Source organism: Piliocolobus tephrosceles, chromosome 14 (genome assembly GCF_002776525.5).
Source record: "Piliocolobus tephrosceles isolate RC106 chromosome 14, ASM277652v3, whole genome shotgun sequence".
NCBI classification, from domain to species: Eukaryota; Metazoa; Chordata; class Mammalia; order Primates; family Cercopithecidae; genus Piliocolobus; species Piliocolobus tephrosceles.
The window spans coordinates 85,718,485-85,738,974 of NC_045447.1; the positions used below are offsets into that span (position 1 = coordinate 85,718,485).

At 40.4% G+C, this 20,490-nt stretch overlaps 1 protein-coding gene across 1 annotated transcript in view; it reads right to left on the reverse strand.

Moving 5' to 3' along the window:
* Positions 1–2,723: 2,723 nt before the first annotated feature.
* The window catches only part of CEMIP2 (cell migration inducing hyaluronidase 2), an 86,453-nt gene continuing 68,686 nt past the window's right edge, over positions 2,724–20,490 (reverse strand). Inside the window, exons 19-24 of the mRNA XM_023213278.2 lie at positions 19,527–19,709; positions 16,911–17,130; positions 13,413–13,511; positions 9,420–9,574; positions 5,088–5,191; positions 2,724–4,738 (exon numbers count right to left, since the gene is read on the reverse strand). Coding sequence (XP_023069046.1) covers positions 4,542–4,738; positions 5,088–5,191; positions 9,420–9,574; positions 13,413–13,511; positions 16,911–17,130; positions 19,527–19,709 — 958 coding nt within the window. The 3' untranslated portion in view covers positions 2,724–4,541. The remainder of the gene's footprint in view (positions 4,739–5,087; positions 5,192–9,419; positions 9,575–13,412; positions 13,512–16,910; positions 17,131–19,526; positions 19,710–20,490) is intronic.

Consider the following 20,490-nt stretch of genomic DNA (forward strand, 5'->3'; position numbering starts at 1 on the left):
CCATAATATTCCCAGCTTCACAACTCCTGGAAATGCCACTTCTCCTCTCTGAGCTGGGGCTTGGGATCCTGCATTTTCATCAAGCACCTCAGGCGATTCTGATGCAGGTATTTTCCCTTAAGTTGCTATTTTAAAAATTTTGACAATGTGGGAAGTTTCCAAGAACAGGACAATGAACACCCACTACACTGAGATCAAGGGCTGGTAAATTTTTTCAGTAAAGTAAATATTTTTGGACTGACAGTCTCTGTAGCAACTACTCATTTCTACCCCTGCAGCAGGAAGTGCCTACAGTTAATAAGTATATGCAAATGAGCTTGGCTATGTTCCAATAAGATTTGATTTATGGGCACTGAAATTTAAATGTCATAGAATTTTCACCTCATAAAATATTACTCTTCTTTCTCTTTCTTTTGTTATATTTAAAAACATAAAAACTATTCCTAGCTCAGAATTGTAGGCAGAGGTTTGCCAACTAAGCCAGCTTTCCTATGGATGAACTTTAAATTTACCATTTTTCATATTTAGACTAATTATTTTGTGTCTCGTAGGAAAATTACAAAAACACATCTATAAAGATGTTTTCCGGTCCACCCTTTGCTGTATTTTCAGATATAACATGTTCACAGCTTGCTATGGCTGATAATTTTGGATGTCCTGTGGGACACAGTTCCTCATTTAGAAATCACAGTGCAGTCAGTCATTCTCTAAATTTACCACATAAAAATAAAAAGTGTGCGTGCCCTTATCCACAACACCAGGGCCTACTGAAGCATCCTTTTATTAGCTTTTTTCTCAAACCGAAGATAAATAAGGGAAAAACAAAAAAAAAACCTTTTCTCTTCCAAATGACTCAAATGGTCTAGCAAGTCGTGAACAGCATTTTGCCATTTGTGAGCAAGGAACCAGGAATGGAGTTCCTTTATTTTTTTCCCTCCCTGACCTTTTGTTGAAAATTAGCTTAAATAGTATCTGCTCACATTTCCAGCTGACTGGGTTATAACCAAGTAAGACTAACAGTAATGATACAAATCTGCTGCCCTATTAAAGGTCTTGCCCTCCAGGGGAATTTCTCAGGTTATTAAACATTGTTTAATAAGTATCCGAAAACCAAACAAGAATTCCAGAAGTAAACTCCAACTCTGCATGAAGAAATTAACAAACACTGTCATCATGGAATCTATGTATTGTGCTTACCTACTAGGAACAACAGAAAAAAAACCACTCGACCTAACTAAAATCATTCCTTCTTACTGAAATGCCTCTCAACCACACACATCCAAACATGACCTCATCTCTTAAGGAACGAAAACCTACCGTAGTTATCTAAAGCACTCAAGCCTCGATCCATCACTTCATTACCCTCCCCGCCTCAAGACAAAGTAACCCGCTTAATGGCATGAGGATGTGTTGTATCTTGATGAAGTTAGAAAGCAGAGGAGTCATAAATCCTCTCTTCCATCCCTGAGTCTAAACATCAGCTTAGAGGCTGCTTTGGAGTCATAGTCCATGAGATGGTGTGTCTGCCTTTTATTTTCTTGCCAGCACTCTCTTCCAGCCTCTGAAGATAATATATGGCATGCTGACTCAGGTGGAGAGGCAGGAATCACAGCAAAGACTTAAACCCCAGTCTGTGGATACATGAGAGCCCTCTGTATTTCTCATCAGCTGGCTGATTTGTGGACGACCACATTTTTGGAGCTCAACCAACAGCCTCACCTGATGGAAAATGCTTACGAACTTATAAATCACCTTTGAATATATTTTCTTGGTAGAAATAGAACAGACTGCTAGCTCCCAATTGCCTGAAATGTATATATCAGTGTATAAAACCAATTTAATGATTTGAGAGGACTGAGGACTAAAAACTGTATTAAAAGTTTCTATTACAAAGAGACAATAGAGAAATGCTTTATTTAGGGCTGGGAGTTTTGTAAGTAATATAGGAAACCCAAATAAAAATAATAGATAAATGCAATTTTGTTTTAGTCACAAAAAAATTACAGACTGGAGTTAAACAGTGGGCCTATTATATTAGTACGGTGGTTCTGAAACCTAGCTGCATATTAGAATCATCCAGGGAGCTTTAAAAGAAATTCCAATGCCCAGGCTGCACCCAATACCAATTAAATCTGAATCTGGGGGGAAGGGAGTGAAGTCCAGGCCTCTATATATTTTTTAAAGCTCCTCAGATAATTCCAGTCCACAGCCAAGGTTGAGAACCTCTGCATTGGAGAATATAGTCCCTGCCCTTCTGAGCTTACTTTTACAATATTTACTTGGTGAATTCTGTCCACCAACTGTCTTCCTCACTTCTGTCAGTAACTTCTTTAGAGCTGGAATCTGGGATTTTAAATTTATAGATAGAGATATAAATTCACATACAGGCCAGGTGCGGTGGCTCACGCCTAGAATCCCAGCACTCTGGGAGGCCGAAGCAGGAGTATCACTTGAGGTCAGGAGTTCAAGACCAGCCTGGCCAACAGAGTGAAATGCCACTTCTACTAAAAATACAAAAATTAGCAATGCATGGTGGTGGGTGCCTGTGATCCCAGATACTTGGGAGGCTGAGGCAGGAGAATCGCTTGAACCTGGGAGGTGGAGGTTGCAGTGAGCTGAGACTGCATCACTACACTCCAGCCTAGGTGACAGAGCGAGACTCCATCTCAAAAAAATAAAATAAAATAAATAAATAAATAAATAAATTCACATACACACACATATAAAATCCATGCGCACATATTTTTATTTAACTTAGTCCCTGATTATTAATATATAAAACAGAAAAACTAAGTGCCTTGGTAATTTACATATCTTCTCCAAATCTTTAAAGAACCAAACTCTAAAAACCACACAAAAAGATATTTAAGTCATAAAACACACACATACACATACACTCAAACTTTAATGACCTTCAGGAACCATGATCCAATAATATATTTAATAGGTAAGATCTCATTCATCAATATACAAAAAAAAAAAAAAAACCCAGAAAACAAAAAACTAACTTTGATTAAGACATGTGCCCTTAGTAAGGGCACTTACAGTTAGAAAGGTTTATCGGTAGCACTTTGAGGTAGCATATTTTGTAAAGTCACAGGGCTGCTCTGTAGTTTCTCCTGGATACAAAGGTAGAGGCCATTAGCCTTTGCCCCTGGAAGAGGAAAGTGAAATTATCTGTATTCATTGCCAGTGTCAGCCTGAACATACTTTATACCACCCACCCCTGGCCATCCCTCCTCTACACTTTATACATGGGGGTTTAGAACAACATAAAGGCATTTTGCTGCTTCTTTCCTCTTGGTATGGCAGCATCCCAGGCTGTGGAGCCAGCTGCCTCTTGCCACATGTGATTCACCAGCAGGAGACACATGCACCCCGTGGAAAGGGAAGCTGGGCATCACGGCATGCTTTTTAATTGGCTTTAACATTTCATTAAGTAAGAGTGACTCATTCCTGTAAGGCTTTAAAGAGGTTCATTTCTGAGTATTCCCTCCATGATTCTGACCCTAGAAAGCGCTCCTTTCTTTCCTCCCTGGGTGTAATCTTTTTGGGGTATCATTAAGCTTTCTGGGATTTTCCTGGCAGGAGGGTGAACAGAAAAGCTTTAAAAAATCCACACAAAACAACAACAAGAAACCCAAGTGCAAGAGCAATACCAAGAACAGACTTCCTTTGTGCAAGTTAAAATGATACAAGTTTACGGTTCAGGAAAACAACCGACTTCTTACAACAAAACAAACGAAAAAAAGGAAATATTCAGTTCAGCTCTGCATTTTAAATACAAATATACAGTCAAAACAGGCTAAGGATTAAAGCTGCAAAAATGGTCCCGACAGCCTCAGACTTTTGCTGCAGGAAAATTTTTTGCCCAATGGTCACAGATTAAAGGGATATCTAGTCCCCAAGAGCCCTTTTGTCCCAATATACTTCCTGTTTGAAAGTTGAACCCTTAAAAGTAATGGATATACAAGTGAATAAAAATAGCACATGTCCAGGCAAAAAAGGGCATGAGCTGGGCCTGAGTTGCCACTTAAAACTGTCATTCAATATCATAGAAAATCCTCAAAGGCTGCCCAGAAACAGGGCCCCAGGCACTGCTGAACATGCCAGCCACCAAGTCGACTGCCACCCGACACAACTGAGCGTTAGACTTCAAGTATCCAAGGTGCTACAATAGCTGGATCTCTAAAGACCTCAGGCTGACTCTCAGAAGCCCCCACTCCACCCCACCCCATTATACAAAAAGTAAAAACATTGCTCACGGTCATTACAAAATACTGGGGTGGAAAGTGAGGAATAAGAGATCTGCTCTCTGAATACAGCAGCCTTACAAATACAAATAACGTCTTTAACATTTTGTACAACTAGAAGGTGCATGAAGCTGGTATCCAAGCAATGATTTCAAACGCTTTCTTTTCTCCCCGTTCTGTATCAAACTGGAACATGGTTCCGTTGGGTTAACAGTGTCATTTCAGAATGCCATAAATTAAATAAGTTAGTTCACATTTTTCCCCCAGCACTTAAGTTACAGTTAGTCTCTAATGTGCTTTTGAAGCTTGCTTTAGCAGTTCCAGGTCTCTTCTGCGGACAGTGGTGGCCCTGGGACAACCATATTCGTCCAGCTGCAAAGGTATGAATTGTTCAAGCACCCCAAGGCCCTGTCCAGCAGGACTGGTAAACAGCTTAGTCCATGATGGTTTAAAGTTTCCACTGAATCCCAAAAATATGGTACTCCCTGAAAAAAAACAAAAAAAGAAACAGAAAAAAAATTCAATTTTTATAGCTACATTCCAGCAAGAGAATACAGGAGGTGACTCGGAGGTGAGCAAAACAAAGGCAGCTATTAAAAAACTCTACACTTCCTTACATCAGCAAATGAACTCTCACCACCCACCTCTTGCCCCAGATAACAGACCACATCCCAACACACTTCCTGTCACACTGTGCCCTTATTTAGAAATCATCTTAATGATACCCACTCCAGCAAACAAGCTCATGAAAATGGTCTGGTAGCTGAATTGCACCATAAAATTGCCTATGTTGCTGGCCCTGTAAGAACTTCATGGAATAATACAAATACAAACCTTTGTCATAAAGATGAGCTGGTTTGGCTAATCCCAGAGGTACTAGTAAGTGTGAAATGTTCAACTGCTTTATTTCTCCTCTTGTGCTCAACAGAACAATTGACCTGTATGTAAAATTTAGAAAGTCAGAGAAAATTTCAATCCTTCAGCATGAGAATCTTTGAGTATCTTTCTGAACTGAATGCTAAATAGAAATATTAGATAAAAGCAGAACTCCAAAAAGAAAAAAGCCTAGACGCTTTTCCATCCAATTCCCACTCTTCCACCCCACCACCATGGGCTTCGCATGTTGCTCTTACAAGGGATATCACACAGAGAAACCAAATCATTTATGTAAGTTCACCTAGTGCAGGGCTTCCCAACCCCTGGGCCACGGACGGGTACCAGTAGATTAGGAACCAAGTTGCACAGCAGGAGGTGAGCGGGTGAGCAAAGCTTCATCTGTATTTACAGCCGCTCCCCAACACTTGCATTACAGCCTGAGCTCCGCCTCCTGTCAGGTCAGCTGTGGCATTCAACTCTCATGGGAGCGAAGCCGTATTGGGAACTGAACATGTGAGGGATCTAGGTTGTGTGTTCCTGAGAATCTAATGCCTGATGATCTGTCACTGGTCATCACCCCCAGATAGGACCATCTAGTTGTAGGAAAACAAGCTCAGGGCTCCCAATGACTTTACATTATGGTGAGTTGCATAATTATTTCATTATACATTACAATGTAATAATAATAGAAATAAAGTGCACAGTAAATGTAATGTGCTTCAATCATCCTGGAACCATCCCCCTCCACCTCTGGGCCATGGAAAATTTATCTTCCACAAAACCGGTACCTGATGCCAAAAAGGCTGGGGACTGCTGACCTAGTGGATGGTTTGGGGTGCAGTTCTTTTAGGGAATAGTCTATTGTTGTTGTTGTTGTTGTTGTTGTTGTTTATAATTTGTATAAATTTGTGGGGCACAAGTGCAATTTCATTACATACATAGGACTGCATAGTGGTGAAGTCAGGGCACTTAGGGTATCCATCACCCAAATAATGTATACTGTGCCCATTCAGTGATTTCTCATCATCCACCCCTCACCCTTCCTTCTCCATTGTCTATCAGGGAATAAGTCTACTGTAACATGGGAGAATGGATTTGCTTTGTTTCAAATACTCTATTTATTTAAGTTCTATTATCTATTTATTAAATAAATGGATAAACACAATTCTAAAAATAAATAAACAACTAACTGTGTTTTCCATGGTCTGAATGGCCATTTTTGTCCTACAGTAAACCAACACACATACTCAGACCTATCTGTGGATTCTCTGTTCTTCTCCTCTGACCTTGCTCTTCTCAGCCAAAACTATGCTGGCCTATGGCTTCATGGTCTATTTTAATATTTGATAAAACTAGCCCCTTGTATTACTGTAATTTGTTTGTATTTTACTACTTTCTCATTTGTTCTTCCAGAAGAACTACAGTATCAACTGTCAAGTACAGTAGAAAAGTACCTTTTGGGACACTAATGAAAATGTGTCAAATTTATATTTTAACTAAGTAAATGTAATGCACTTGAATCATCCTGAAACCATCCCCCTCCACCGGTCCATGGAAAAATTATCTTCCATGAAACCGGTCCATGAAACTAATATTTATTCATTTTTCCATTCAGAAACAGACAGAGTCTCTCCTTTTATTCAACTTCTGTTGCATATCCTTTAGCAATATATTTAATAATGTATTTATTTTCTGTGTGTGTGTGTGCACATGTGTGTGTGTATACAAACGCACTGTTTCAAAAACTTTAATCAGAAATGTTCTTGGCCAGCCAGGTGCAGTGGTTCATGCCTTTAATTTCAGCATTTTGGGAGGCTGAGATGAGAGAATCACTTGAGCCCAGGAGTTCAAGACCAGTTAGGGAAACACAGCAAAACTCGATCTCCACAAAAAATAAGAAAAATAAGAAAATAAAATAAAATAAAATAACAGACAGGCTGGTGGTGTGCACTTGTAGTCTCAGCTACTTGGAAGGCTGAAGTAGGGGGGTCACTTGAGCCTGAGAGGTCAAGACTGCATTGAGCTGTGGTCACATCACTGCACTCCAGCCTGAGCAACTGTGTTTTGTTTTTTTAGAGATAGGGTCCTTGCTCTGTCACCCCGGCTGGAATGCAATGATGCAATTATAGTTTACTGCAGCCTCAAACTCTTGGGCTCAAGGGATCTTCCTGTCCTAGCCTCCTCAGTAGCTGAGACTACAGGTATGTGCCCACATACTCAGATACTTTTTGAATTTTTTGTAGAGACAGGGTCTCATTACATTGCCCAGGCTGGTCTTGAATTTCTGGCCTCAAGCAGTTGTCCTGCCACAGCCTCCCAAAGTGCTGGGATTACAGGCAGGAGCCACTGTGCCTGACTTCTTGGTCAGTATTACTGAAAAAAAAATTTTCAAGAACAAATCAGTGTTTAGGGGGCTCTGAGTAGCTCTTATTAATTAAAAGGTAACATTAGATTGATTTATTTTCAGAGTCATCAAGGATGCCTACAGGAAGTTGAAATTTGCGTAGTATATCTTAATGTGGGTCTTAATAGTTCTTAAGATTAAGTGCCTTAAGTTTCATGCTGGTATGGGTTCTTTATTGTAGTCTGTCTGTCTTCTTTCTTTCTTTTTTTGAGGCAGAGTCTTGCTCTGTTGCTCAGACTGGAGTACAGCGGTATGATCTCGGCTCACTGCAAATTCTGGCTCCTGGGTTCAAGCAATTCTCCTGCCTCAGCTTCCCGAGTAGCTGGGATTACAGGTGCCCACCACCACCTTGCCCAGCTAGTTTTTGTATTTTTTGTAGAGATGAGGTTTCACCATGTTGGCCAGGCTGGTCTTGAACTCCTGATCTCAGGTGATCCTCCTGCCTCAGACTCCCAAAGTGCTGGGATTACAGGTGTGAGCCACCACACCCAGCCTACTGTAGTCTTTCTAAAGTAGCAGTGACACAATCTAGAATTAGTGCAGCAGTCTAAGTACGGCCACCCTGCAAGACCTGACCTTCTTCAATAGGTTCAGAATTACCCATAAGATCATTTACAGGTCACCCCGCAACCCTATACACACAGACACATGCTCAGTCTCCCTAGAAGTCACTGCCAGTGGCTCCATACTTTCTAAACACTTTGTTAAAATACAACACACATTGAATTTTTGCAAACGAAACCTATCTGTATAACCAGAGGGCGGATCAAGAAACAGCATTACCGGTATCTTTAAAAGCCTTTCTGTTAATGAGTTGGTTTTACTTCTTAAATCTATGGGGTACCTTGCAGGACTACCATGTTGTCCTAAATATTTGTGGTGAGATTTATGTCCCGGATTGTTTTAGGGGAAGTGAGTGTATGTGTTTTCAACATTAGGAAAAATCTTTAAATCCTGCAAGAAAATTGAGGCTGTACAAGTGTCTTAAGCCAGAAGACAGAACTACATATATACATTTAATGCTACATCCAAATAATCCAGTGACTTCATAGAATTTATTGGCATCCAGTTCTATAAAGCATAAGCTATCGGAAATGATTCTAAAGCTAGATAGGCCTTTAATTTGGGGAAAGCTTATGTTCCTTCCTTAATGGTTCCACTAAATGAAAGCCTGTGTATAAATCAACATCTGTGGCAAAGGCAGAAAACACCCTGAGTTCATCTCCTTGCCTCCAGGCAGGGTCTAACCAACACAGAGAAAGAAAGCTTTCTCTCCTGTGCAGCTTTCTTCAGAGACAGCAAAGAAAACCAATCAGACTAGCGCTCTACAAGAGCGACTGCACGCTCAACCACTTCAAAAATCAATTTACTCTTTTCCAGCCATTTCCAAGTGACCCAGGTGATGACTTCCTGTATCACAGTCATAATGCAATGCTGTCCAAGACCATCAGTGGGACAGAGGGCTGCAAAGGTAAACTGACTGGAAAATCACTTCAAAATAGTAAAAAGCCTTCTGAGGGAGTTGCAGACAAAGTATATCAACTTAATACTAATAAGTGTAACGCTCTGATATTTGTTTTATGAGACTCAAAAAATAAATAAAAGTGGGATAGTAATGTTCCAAATAATGAGCTTTTTTTCCTCCGAAGAGCCTTCCCACCATTTGCAAAATGTTGCAACGCCCAAGTTCTGACACAGGCAAGCAACGGCTCGTCAATGATAAGCAGCTTAGACGACATGGGCGTCAATCTGAGGTAGGAGAGGAATTGCACAGTGCCGTGAATGTCTACAGAGTAAAAAATCAGAGTTGACCAGGCATTATCGGTTGTGGAGCATTCCACATCTTTAAGGTGGCTTTTCCCTGTTACAGCACAAGCTGGACCTACCTTGGAGGGATGCCTGTTTTTAAATACTCTTCCATGCGACTGACATCAGCAAGAGGAAAAACCTTTTTTTCCGTCAACCGGAATGGAACGCTGCATGGATCCACAACAAGGAGGAGGACGCCTGCACTTCGGAAGGTAAAGTCAGTGCCATTGACCTGAGAATGCAAAAACATCTTCTGCTGTCATCATCATTTCAAGAACATCTGCAGGATGACTCATTTTTCCGGCCCTTTCCCTGTGTCTTCTAAACCCATGATTCAAAGTATATTTCCAAGATTCAAATTGTGTGCTTCACTTGCTTTTTCTTCATCATCTGAAATTGCGCCTGTGTTCCTAGACACTGCCTATAGATTCTGCCTTGACTAATGTTTGCCGACTGGAGAAGCTGCTTTGAGCAAGGCATGGTGGCCCCCACTCAGCTAAGCTGGGTGACTTCACTCTGAAGTGCTCAAGGCATTCCTTCTTACACACACTCTCTCACTGAGGTCGAAGCTTTACAAGTCAATGATAGGGGGCTGCCTCTGTACTTCAGCTGAGATGGCTTATTGTCATATTGGTTCAGAAAAAAATACACACACATATATAAATATGTATCATGCCTTGACCCCCAGGAATTCCACGTTAGTTTATATTTGTAGTTTGCTACAAATACAGCTCTCCTCTGAGATCAAAATGACAAAGCGATAATTTTACTGGAATTTAAGCTACAAAGTACTACTACATTTATTTCACAATTATTGTGAGCTAAATTTTCAAAGTCATCCTCTTTAAATCAATGGTGTGTGACCTTTTCAAGAAAAAGGAACCCCGGCCATTTCCAAATATCATTAATTTCTCAGTCAAAAATGAAGGAGCAAAACAAAACAACTAAGTACTAATGAAACCCATAGGCACTGTTTCTGTTTATAAGGTGTAAAATTATAAACTATTCTAAAGGCTAACAAATGAGAAGTGTTCTCACCACACCTGTCCATGATTGGGGAAATTATAATATTTGAATTTTACTTCTAATCACTTTTGATCTCACTGGTATTCAAAATGGCATTTTAAGGCCAGGTGTGGTGGCTCATGTCTATAATCCAGCACTTTGGGAGGCTGATGTGGGCGGACCGCCTGAGGTCAGGAGTTGAAGAACATCCTGACCAACAAGGCGAAACCCCATCTCTACTAAGAGATACACCGCGCATGGTGGTCCATGCCTGTGATCCCAGCTACTTGGGAGGCTGAGGCAGGAGAATCGCTTGAACCCAGGAGGTGGAGGATGCAGTGAGCAGAGATGGTGCCACTGCATTCCAGCCTGGGTGACAGAGTGAGACTCTGTCTCAGAAAAAAAAAAAAAAAAAAGTCCTTTAGCTAATTTTAAATTGGACCAATCCAGTAAAAATAGTTCTGAAAGCATTTGAAGTAAATTTTACACGTGGAAAGACGTGATTCCCTTATTTTTTTAAATCTCAATACTTAAAATTGAGGTACATTTAAGAAAAAAATACGTAACAGTCCTCAACATATTCAGACTGTCCCCATGAAAAGTATCCCTAAAACCTGTTGCTTAAAAAAACCACAAACTTTCCATGAAAACTAAAGCAAAGCAAGGTACCATGGCCCATGCCTGTGATATTAGCTACTTGGGAGGCTGAGGTAGGAGGGTCACCTTAGTCTAGGAGTTCAAGGTCAACCTGGGCAACGTAGCAAGACCCTGTCTTGAAAAAAAAAAACCAACTGGGTGCGGTAGCTCATGCCTGTAATCCCAACACTCTGGGAGGCCGAGGACGGTGGATCACCTGAGGTCAGGAGTTCAAGACCAGCCTGGCCAACATGGTGAAACCCTATCTCTACTAAAAATAAAAAAATTAGCTGGGTGTGGTGGCTGGTGCCTGTAATCCCAGCTACTCGGGAGGCTGAGGCTGGAGAATCTCTTGAACCCCGGAGGCAGAGGTTGCAGTGAGCCAAGTGCCACTGTACTTCAGCTTAGATGACAGAGCAAGACTCTGTCTAAAAAAAAAAAACCCTAAAGCAATCCCAGATCTTAAGGAACAGTTTTCAGATAATGAATGTAAAAAGTATTGTTGATAAATATGACTCTTCTAGACTCCCAGGCACCCAGTGTGTAACAACAGAGTCAAACAATGTTTTCAGACTCTAGGACATAGCCTGCCTGCGATTTTTTTTTTTTTTTTTGGCAAAACGCTCTCCCCATCTCTCTCTTTCTCTGTTACCTAGTAAACTACTAGAACAGTGAGATTCAGCACCCACCTGCTTCCCTTATGCAACTCCCAGTAGATACCATGCTAACAGGCTGGGATCAGGTTCCTCATGCAGCTGACTGCATTCAGATGCTGAGCTAGCAAATTTCATGCCAATAAAATTACATCATGAGTGTATTACAAAATGCAGGACTGCTAAAGGAGGGGAACAGGCATAAACACAGACTTGAAGAATCTTTAACCTGGTGTGGTAGCTCACACCTGTAATCCCAGCACTTTGGAAGGCCAAGGCCAGAAGATCACTTGAGCCCAGGAGTTCAAGACTAGCCTGAGCAACATAGTGGGACTCCGTCGCTATAAAAAATATTTTAAAAATTAACCAAGTGCTGTAGCATGTTCCTTTAGTCCCTGCTACGTGGGAGGATCAATTTAGCCTGGGAGGTGGAGGTTGCAGTGAGCCGAGATTGCTCCACTGCACTCTGGCCTGGGTGACACAGGGAGACCCTGTCTCAAAAACAAACAAAACAACAACAGCAACAATAACAATAAAAAAAAAAAAAAAAAAGAATCATTGAGCTACATTTACATAGGGATAGTCTTAATTCAGAGTTGTGAAGTAGAACTGAAGTTCTAGAGCTGGATGGCAGTGATGGTTGTACAACTATATGAATGGACTTCATACCACTGAACTGACCACTTGAGAATGGTTAAGATAGTAAAGTTTATGTGTACTTTACCATAATACAAAAAATTAAGAAAAAAAGTAAAATTTAATTTTCTCCACATATATGTGGATTTGTGATTATGCTGCCCACCACTAAAAAAACCAAGCCCCTAAAGAGACCGCATGAGATGGCACAGGCCTTGGCTGAGTATTAGTTGAAAGGCTGGATACCTGTCACCCAAAGAGTTCTTTGTATGGTGGCACCTAGGTCAACCTGATTTTGGAGAGGCCACATGCTGAGACCTGGTTCTCAGTGGCTAACCTCGCTCTATGCACAAATGCTAGTGTTGACACCGAAACTCATGTCTAAACTTCCATCGAGTCACTTAGAAAAGACAACTAACACTTTGCATCTTCATGTTCCTCAACTGAAACAATAGAGAAGAGGCAACCTTAAAATAAAAGGCTGAAGAGATGTTAAAACTTTCATTTCCCATCTCTTAAACAACTTTGAAGCTTATTTTAAGTTTCAAAGAATAAAGTTAATGAGTAAACACAATCTACTCAGGAAAAAACATCTCTTAAATTTATTTAAAAACACAAATGTTTAGGAGGTATTTATACCTCTATTGTATTGCTTGCTATCAATAATAGAGAATGTGATTACAAACCAGTGATTATAGCCAGAAGTAATTCCTGTCACCAAGACAGAAGATAAAAGCAAGAAGCTGTGATGGTGTACACATCTGCTTTGGTCTGAATGTCTGTGTCCTGCCAAATAGTTCTATGTTGAAATCCTAATCTCCAAGGTAACAGTATTAGCAGGTAGAATCTTTGGGAAGTGATCAGGACATGACAGTGTAACCCCCATGAATGGGATCAGTGTTGTTATAAAAAAAAAAAGCCTGAGAGTGACCCCGGACCCTTCTACCCTGTGAGAACGCAGTGAGAAGGCGCCATCTATGAATCAGGCCACTAGACACTCAATTTGCTGGTGCCTTGCTCTTGGACTTTCCAGCCTCCAGAACTGTGAGAAATAAATTTCTGTTGTTTATAAGTTACCTAGTTTATGGCATTTTGTTATACTACCTCGAACAGACTAAGACAACACCAGACGGTACTTACAGAAATAACAGACGGGTCTCCACGCTGGGTTTCTGCTTTATCAGGTGACTGGAATTGCACAGGGAGGTAACTTTTATGAGGATCACTAGTAAACACCACCTAGACAGAGAAGATGTTCCATATTTATGGCAACTCTTACCTTCCTCCAAAAGGTTCCCTCAATATGAACTTAATTATAATTAAAGCCAGTGGTTGTATTTCTTATTCTGAACTTTTTGTACATATTTCATGAGCTAGAATTCCATCTTGATATTCTTAACACCAAGTTAAGTATATATTTGTTCTTCATTTTCTGGAGCAACACCAGTTTCAAATAAATATTATTCTTGTTCAGTTCCATAAGTGATTAAATAAATGTGCTTTATATTTAAATCTTTGTAAGCATTTTATGGAAAAACAGGCACAAATTTTTTTTTTTAAGTTTTTTTCAGACCATGGCTCCTCAGTCACTCTAGGACTGAGGAAAGAAGTGTACATAACAAGGACTACCCTGTTAAGAAACATTTACTAACTTTGTACATGCGCAGGTCTCAACTCCCCTTTGTGATCTGCAAAGCGTTCCATAAACAGAGCCGGGCCTTACAGATAGGCACCTATTTCTCTCTGTTCTGTTACACTCAGGCAGGGCCTTGCTTTCCCACAAGCACTCCACCCTCTTTCTTGCCACTCTGCCTTTGCTGATGCTGTTCCCTTCCCAAGAATGCCCTTCCCTTTTCCCTGTACTCCTCCAAATTATTCCCAGTCTCCAAAACCTATCTCCTCCCTAAAGGCTCTCTTCTCATTCAAAAACACTTAACTCTCACACAGTTTAACACTTAGAGGTACACTGTGCATATAAACCAATGTTAACAACTTCCCTGCAAGAATAAACAATCAGCTGGGCACGGCAGTTCACGCCTATAATCCCAGTGCTTTGTGGGGCTGAGGTGGGCGGATCACCTGAGGTCAGGAGTTCAAGACCAGCCCTGGTCAACATGGCAAACTCCTGTCTCTATTAAAAATACAAAAATCAGCCAGGCAGGTGGCACACATCTGTAGTCCCAGCTGCTTGGAAAGTTGAGGCAGGAGAATCGCATGAGCCTGGGAGTTGAAGGTTGCAGCGAGCTGAGATCGTACCACTGCACTCTAGCCTGGGTGACAGAGTGCGACTCCATCTCAAAAAAACAAAAAACAAAAAATAAACAGTCAAAATGATCTCAAGTAGCATTCGGAAGCTGGATAGTTCTTTGAAGTCTCCAAGGTTGGGGGTCAAAAGTTTGGGGTCAAAAACTCTTGTGAATTTCCCTATTTACTCCTAATATACATGTGTTTGGTTTTGACAGTCAGAACAAAAATTAGGCCGGGCGTGGTGGTTCACACCTGTAATCACAACAATTTGGGAGGCCAGAGTGGGAGGATCGCTTGAGCCCAGGACTTCGAGACCAGCCTAGGCAACATAGTGAGACCCCACCTCTATATTAAAAAAAAAAAAAAAAAAAAAAAAAATTTACCCACAAATTTTCAAGTAGAAGTGATATTCCCAGATACTTCAACTACTTTGCAACTGCGCAAAGTCAATAATCAAAACATTTTTAAAAAATGAATTCTGATCAATACTTCATGCACAAAAGATAAAGAATGCTAAGTATTAGTGCATGGAATCATTTAACAACATAGGCCTAGAATATTTCCAATGATAATTAAATTATTTTTATAAGTTATAATGTTTATTATAAATTATACAAAGTCTCTTCAATATTGAGGGGTCTTAACAAATCCAGCTTGAGAATTAGGCTAGAAGATATACTTCCCCACAAACATTATCTCAAAATGTCATTTTAACATTTTATTATTAAATTGGCCTGGCAAGGAATCATATAACCTTCATATACAGGGTTGTTTTTGTTGGTGTTGTTTTGTCCGGTTGGTTTATTTTTGGTTTTACTTGTATGAAAAAATAGAGGTGGCTCAGAAATATGAGAGACTAAGATTGTGATAGTAAAGTTGCCATTGGGAAAAAAAAATGGCCAGGTACAGTGGCTCCCACCTGTAATCCCAGCACTTTGGTAAGCTGAGGCAGACAGATCACTTGAGGTCAGGAGTTCGAGACCAGCCTGGGTGAAATGGCAAAACCTCGTCTCTAGTGAAAATACAAAAATACAGCCAGATGTGGTCGCATGCACCTGTAGTCCCAGCTACTCAGGAGGCTGAGGAAGGAGAATCCCTCCAACCCGGGAGGCAAAGTTGCAATGAGTTGAGATCGCGCCACTGCACTCCAGCCTGGGCAACTGAGAGAGACTCCATCTCAACAACAACAACAAAAAGCAAAACAAACAAACAAACTTATACATCCTAGTGGGAAGCATAAATCCACCTCTTTTTTCCTGCTCTTACTGCCACTAATGGATATAAATAATGAAAAAAGAAAAGAGAAATATGGAACTTATTAGTGGAAGTAATTTTGTTTTCTTAAATCACTTAGGATAGTAATAAATGAAAAGAAAGATTTAGTTTTCTCCATACTAAGAGGCAGTATGCATATTTGTGGTAATTATTGCTTTTTAAAAAAAATTCTCGGTGGAACTCAAATGTGAACATGTATCAGAATCAGCTGCAGGGCTGGTTAAAACAGATTGCTGGGCCCCAGTCCCCCAGTTGCTCATTCAGTAGGATGAGGGTTAGGCCCAAGAATTCCCATTTTCCACAAATTCCCAGGGGATCCTGATGCTGCTGGTCTGGGGGCCACACTTTGAGAACAATTTCCCTTAGCCCATATTTGTTTGTGTGAAATATAAATCAGGGCAGCTCCATCCTTGGTTTTTTCGCTTGGAACTGATCTGATTTCCTTTGGAACCCCTTCTGTATGCCCAATTTTAGTTCGTATTTTGGGTTCACTTTCATTGCACTGCTTTCTTGAGATCCAGTAGGCGGTCATCTAATCAAGAACGTTAGAAGAAGCATTTTCATTTCTAACCAAAGTCAGTCTGTACTTTTTTTTTTAAAATAAAAATGACAGAGTGATGTGATAGTCTATACTTTAATTACAGATAGATATAATAGCATATGCTTCAAAAATATGAGTGGATTTCCACCTTATAAAAAGGAAACAATTTTCATATTAGGTGTATTTTTGAAAAGAAATTTCACACTGTGCCAACAAAACAAAGTATCTTTTTTATATCACTGGCATGTAAATCCAACAGTAATACTGCAACAGAATCAAACATCTGAGAAAGAAAAAAAATGAGGACCAACATAGCAGCCTCTAATTTAAAACTGTGGAAAATCTGCAGTTGTTCAGGATAAACTGACGTATCACAGGGGAATGTATCTCTGTTATAAATTTGAACTAGTTTGCTTCTTATGCGCTTCACATTTTAGCATGGGCCAAAATTCAGGTGATACCATGCAGTGTCCATAAATGGGCAACATAGATGTTTCAAAGAAAAGTGCTCCTATTGCAAAGAAACCCTCTGACTTTCTCTCCCTGGCCACAGACCACTTTTCATCCTTGTTTACCTGCCGAGTGCCACAGCCTTGACAGAGTCCAGTGAGCATGGCCGGCATCCGCTTGACCACTGATGGCTTTCTGTAGTACTGTGGGTACGCTTTGGCCATGCAGTTACTGATGTCCTTTGAGTCTGTGGCTGCCTGGATCTTGACTCTTTCACATCCCTGAGATGAACAGTAACTGTGGCCATGCCTGTGGCTTTTGGCTTTGAGATACAAAAACAGTAACCTGCACGAAACAGAAACCAATCCAGTAGTTAGACTTACTCTCAAAAACTTATAAAATTCCTCAAATCAGCTCATGGCCAAAAGGGATATTCCTCCACTATAGTAACTTTCCCTTAAAACATAAATTACAAAATGAATAAAGTTATTTATATTTTCTTTCTATCCTTCAAGGGTCCTAAGTCAAATGCAGTAACACTTTAGGAAATATTTTCATACCCTGCTTCCATTGTTCTGGAACATATCAAAGCTGATTTCTGGTTTGAATTAGTTCAATAGGTAATTTGGGGGGATGAAATTTGGTTTGGCTCAAAAATTCCTTGGAACACTTTATACATAATGTGTTGAGTTTAGGATTTGGTAAATTAGTGTGGTTCATTCTTTTGGTTGTTCTGGTTCATAAATCATTTTGGTTAAGGCACAAAACTGAAATAATAAAAACAGGAACTGTGATTTGTTTGGCTAAGGCCAAGATAAAGTCTCAAATCAATTCCTGTGATATTTACGAAGAGGAGATGGACCTGGGTTCCGTCAGTCTATATTAGGGCCCAAATCAGGCAAAATGAACAGTCCATCCCACCCATTCTGAATTATCTTCCCACTGCCAAGATGAATGAAAAAGTCTAAGTTCCAGGTGAGAGTTCAATCTCTGTCAGCAAACCCAGTCCTTCCAAACCAAAGGAAGTCAAGATTCTAAAAACACATGATCAAGTGTGATTGATTACCAAAGAATTCACATTTTAATATGAGGTCAATAAACAGTACAAAGTTGAGATTATGAGATCTAAATCAGCCCAAATGGCACATCAAGTATCTCTAGGACTGAGAGCATGAAAAAAAAAAAAAAAAGAAAAACCCACAATTACTTTTGCACCAACCTAATAAAAAGAATTAGGACCTCAGGATTCTTGAAATACCCAGATCAGAAAGTATTTCCCATCTTTTTACACTTTTAATCATTAACTTGTCACCAGACTATCCTTACAAATGTGGATTTTTTTTTTTATTCTTGTGGAAAATCAAGTGGGAATCTGGAAGTTCTATCATCTACAGAATGAAAATCCAGGTAGTTGTTTAAGTCTAATCACAACTCGAAAATCAATGCTGGGTGTGGTGGCAGCAGCTACTTGGGAGGCTGAGGTGGGAGGATCACTTGAGCCCAGGAGATCAAGGCTATAATGTGCCACAACTGTGCCTATGAACTGCACTCCAGCCTAGGCAACCACCCCGTCTCTTAAAAAAAAAGAAAAAGACAAAAAATTAAAAATTGGAGACAATTATAACAATAAAACTTTTAAGCTGGTAACACTGGCTGGTGGGGGACTGGGAGGGCAAATGAGTTGCATCTTACTTAAAGGCTAACCAGGCACTGAACAACTGAGCCCCAACTTCATTCCCCAAGTCAATCTCGTCACCCTTCTGCCCATTCTGAAATTCTTGCCCTTCCCCAAACATGCAATGCCATGTTCTGCCATGCCCCCATGCATTTGTGCACACTGTCTCTTCAGTGTAAGACATCTCACCTATTTCTTTTTCCATCTCCTCCTAAGTGTTTCTCAAGAATCAGCTCCAGAGGCACCCTCTCAGGATGTCACTGGTTGTTCTAGGCTGAACTTGAGGCAGCCCAAAAGGCACATTGAATATAGGACCAAGAGCATTCAACCTTTCCTTCTCTAATGTCTTGCTTTACATGCCCACATTCCTCAATGGACTGAGTTTGCAGAAGAAATGTGTCTTCCTTCCATTGGTATCTTTATAGTGCATAGACAATGGCATATAGGAGGAATATCTGCATGAGGGAAGAGGCTGAAGGTACATGCTACCTGCTGGAAGAGTACAGGAGATGGAGCCTACCATAGCCCACAGGCTGAGAGACTGTAACTGGGTAAAAGCAGTCAAAACCAACAGGACCCCAGGAGAACAGGATTGGAATTAAAAAGTGGAAAGATGCAGCCTAGAGAAAGTTGAAAGCAAATATTCCACAGTTATACAGTGATTTTCAAAAACTCAAGGTCAACTTGAAAGATAGCCTTAAGTCAGGAAGAGAAAAATGAGCTTTCACTGAAATATGAACTATATCACATGTAAATAATCATATGAAGAACTATTACGGGAAAAAATTATTGTAATTTCCAACTGGGCCTACTGGTTCTTCATTGACAAGGCATAATTTCTCTCTCTAAATTGCCTTAATACGTATACAGCAAACATCTTCACTCGATCCCTACTGCCAACTATAATTACGAGTCATTCTAGTTCCCCTCTAAACCTCTAATAGAGATGTGCAGAGAATTACCCACATCAGCTGCTTTACTAAACAGCCGCGATGCTGAAGAACTAGCAATTTCACCATTAAAGAAAAATAGGAATAATTCTCATTCCCTGGTTTCACTGAATTACCCCGTGCTGGAGTCAAAATAGAATTTCCTCTCAGATTGCTTTCTTTGCAGTTCTTCCAGTGAATGCACAGGCTCATATTCTTCGATTTTGGATAATGAGCCATTCTGCCGCTGCAAATAGCCAAAGGTAACTTGAAAACTTGTGTTTGATGGATAGCAAAGGCCAACTCGAATCCAGTCATTCCTTTAAAGGAGAAATATAAAAAAATTAGTTTACACTTGCGCCATTATCTGTTAAGTAGTATAGCATATGCAAATAACTGCCCTTCATGCCCCACTTCCTCCATTTCCTGCCCATGGTTTTCTCCTCCTTAAATTTCTTCGGTATGCTGGGCCACTGGCAGTGGAAGTTCTGAACCATGGCATAGTAACAAATCACCCACCTTCATCTGTTGCTCAAATTTCTCATATCAATAGATATACAGCAAAAATACGAGCCTTTAAATTTTTTTTTGATTTTGTTTTTTGTCGTTGTTGTTGTTTTTGAGATGGAGTCTCGCTCTTTTGCTTGGGCTGGAGTGCAGTGGCGCGATTTCAGCTCACTGCGACCTCTACTTTCCAGGTTCAAGCAATTCTCCTGCCTCAGCCTCTCGAGTAGCTGGGATTACAGGGGCACACCACCATGCATGGCTAATTTTTGTACTTTTAGTAGAGACGGGGATTCACCATGCTGGTCAGGCTGGTCTTGAACTCCTGACCTCAAGTGATCCACCACCTCAGCCCTCCCAAGTGCTAGGATTACAGGCATGAGCCACCACGACCAGCCCTAAAAATTCTTAGTTTTAACAGGATTTCAAAGAACATTAAAAAAAGTTGGATAAAATATACTTAGACACTCTAAAAAGATAAGAAAATTAAGTGAGATGGTTGGGATAGGTGTACAAGATAGAAACACTAATATATGGAGAGTGGAACTGTACACTGGCAAAAGCATTCTAAAGAATTTTTTTTGCGGCCGGGCACGG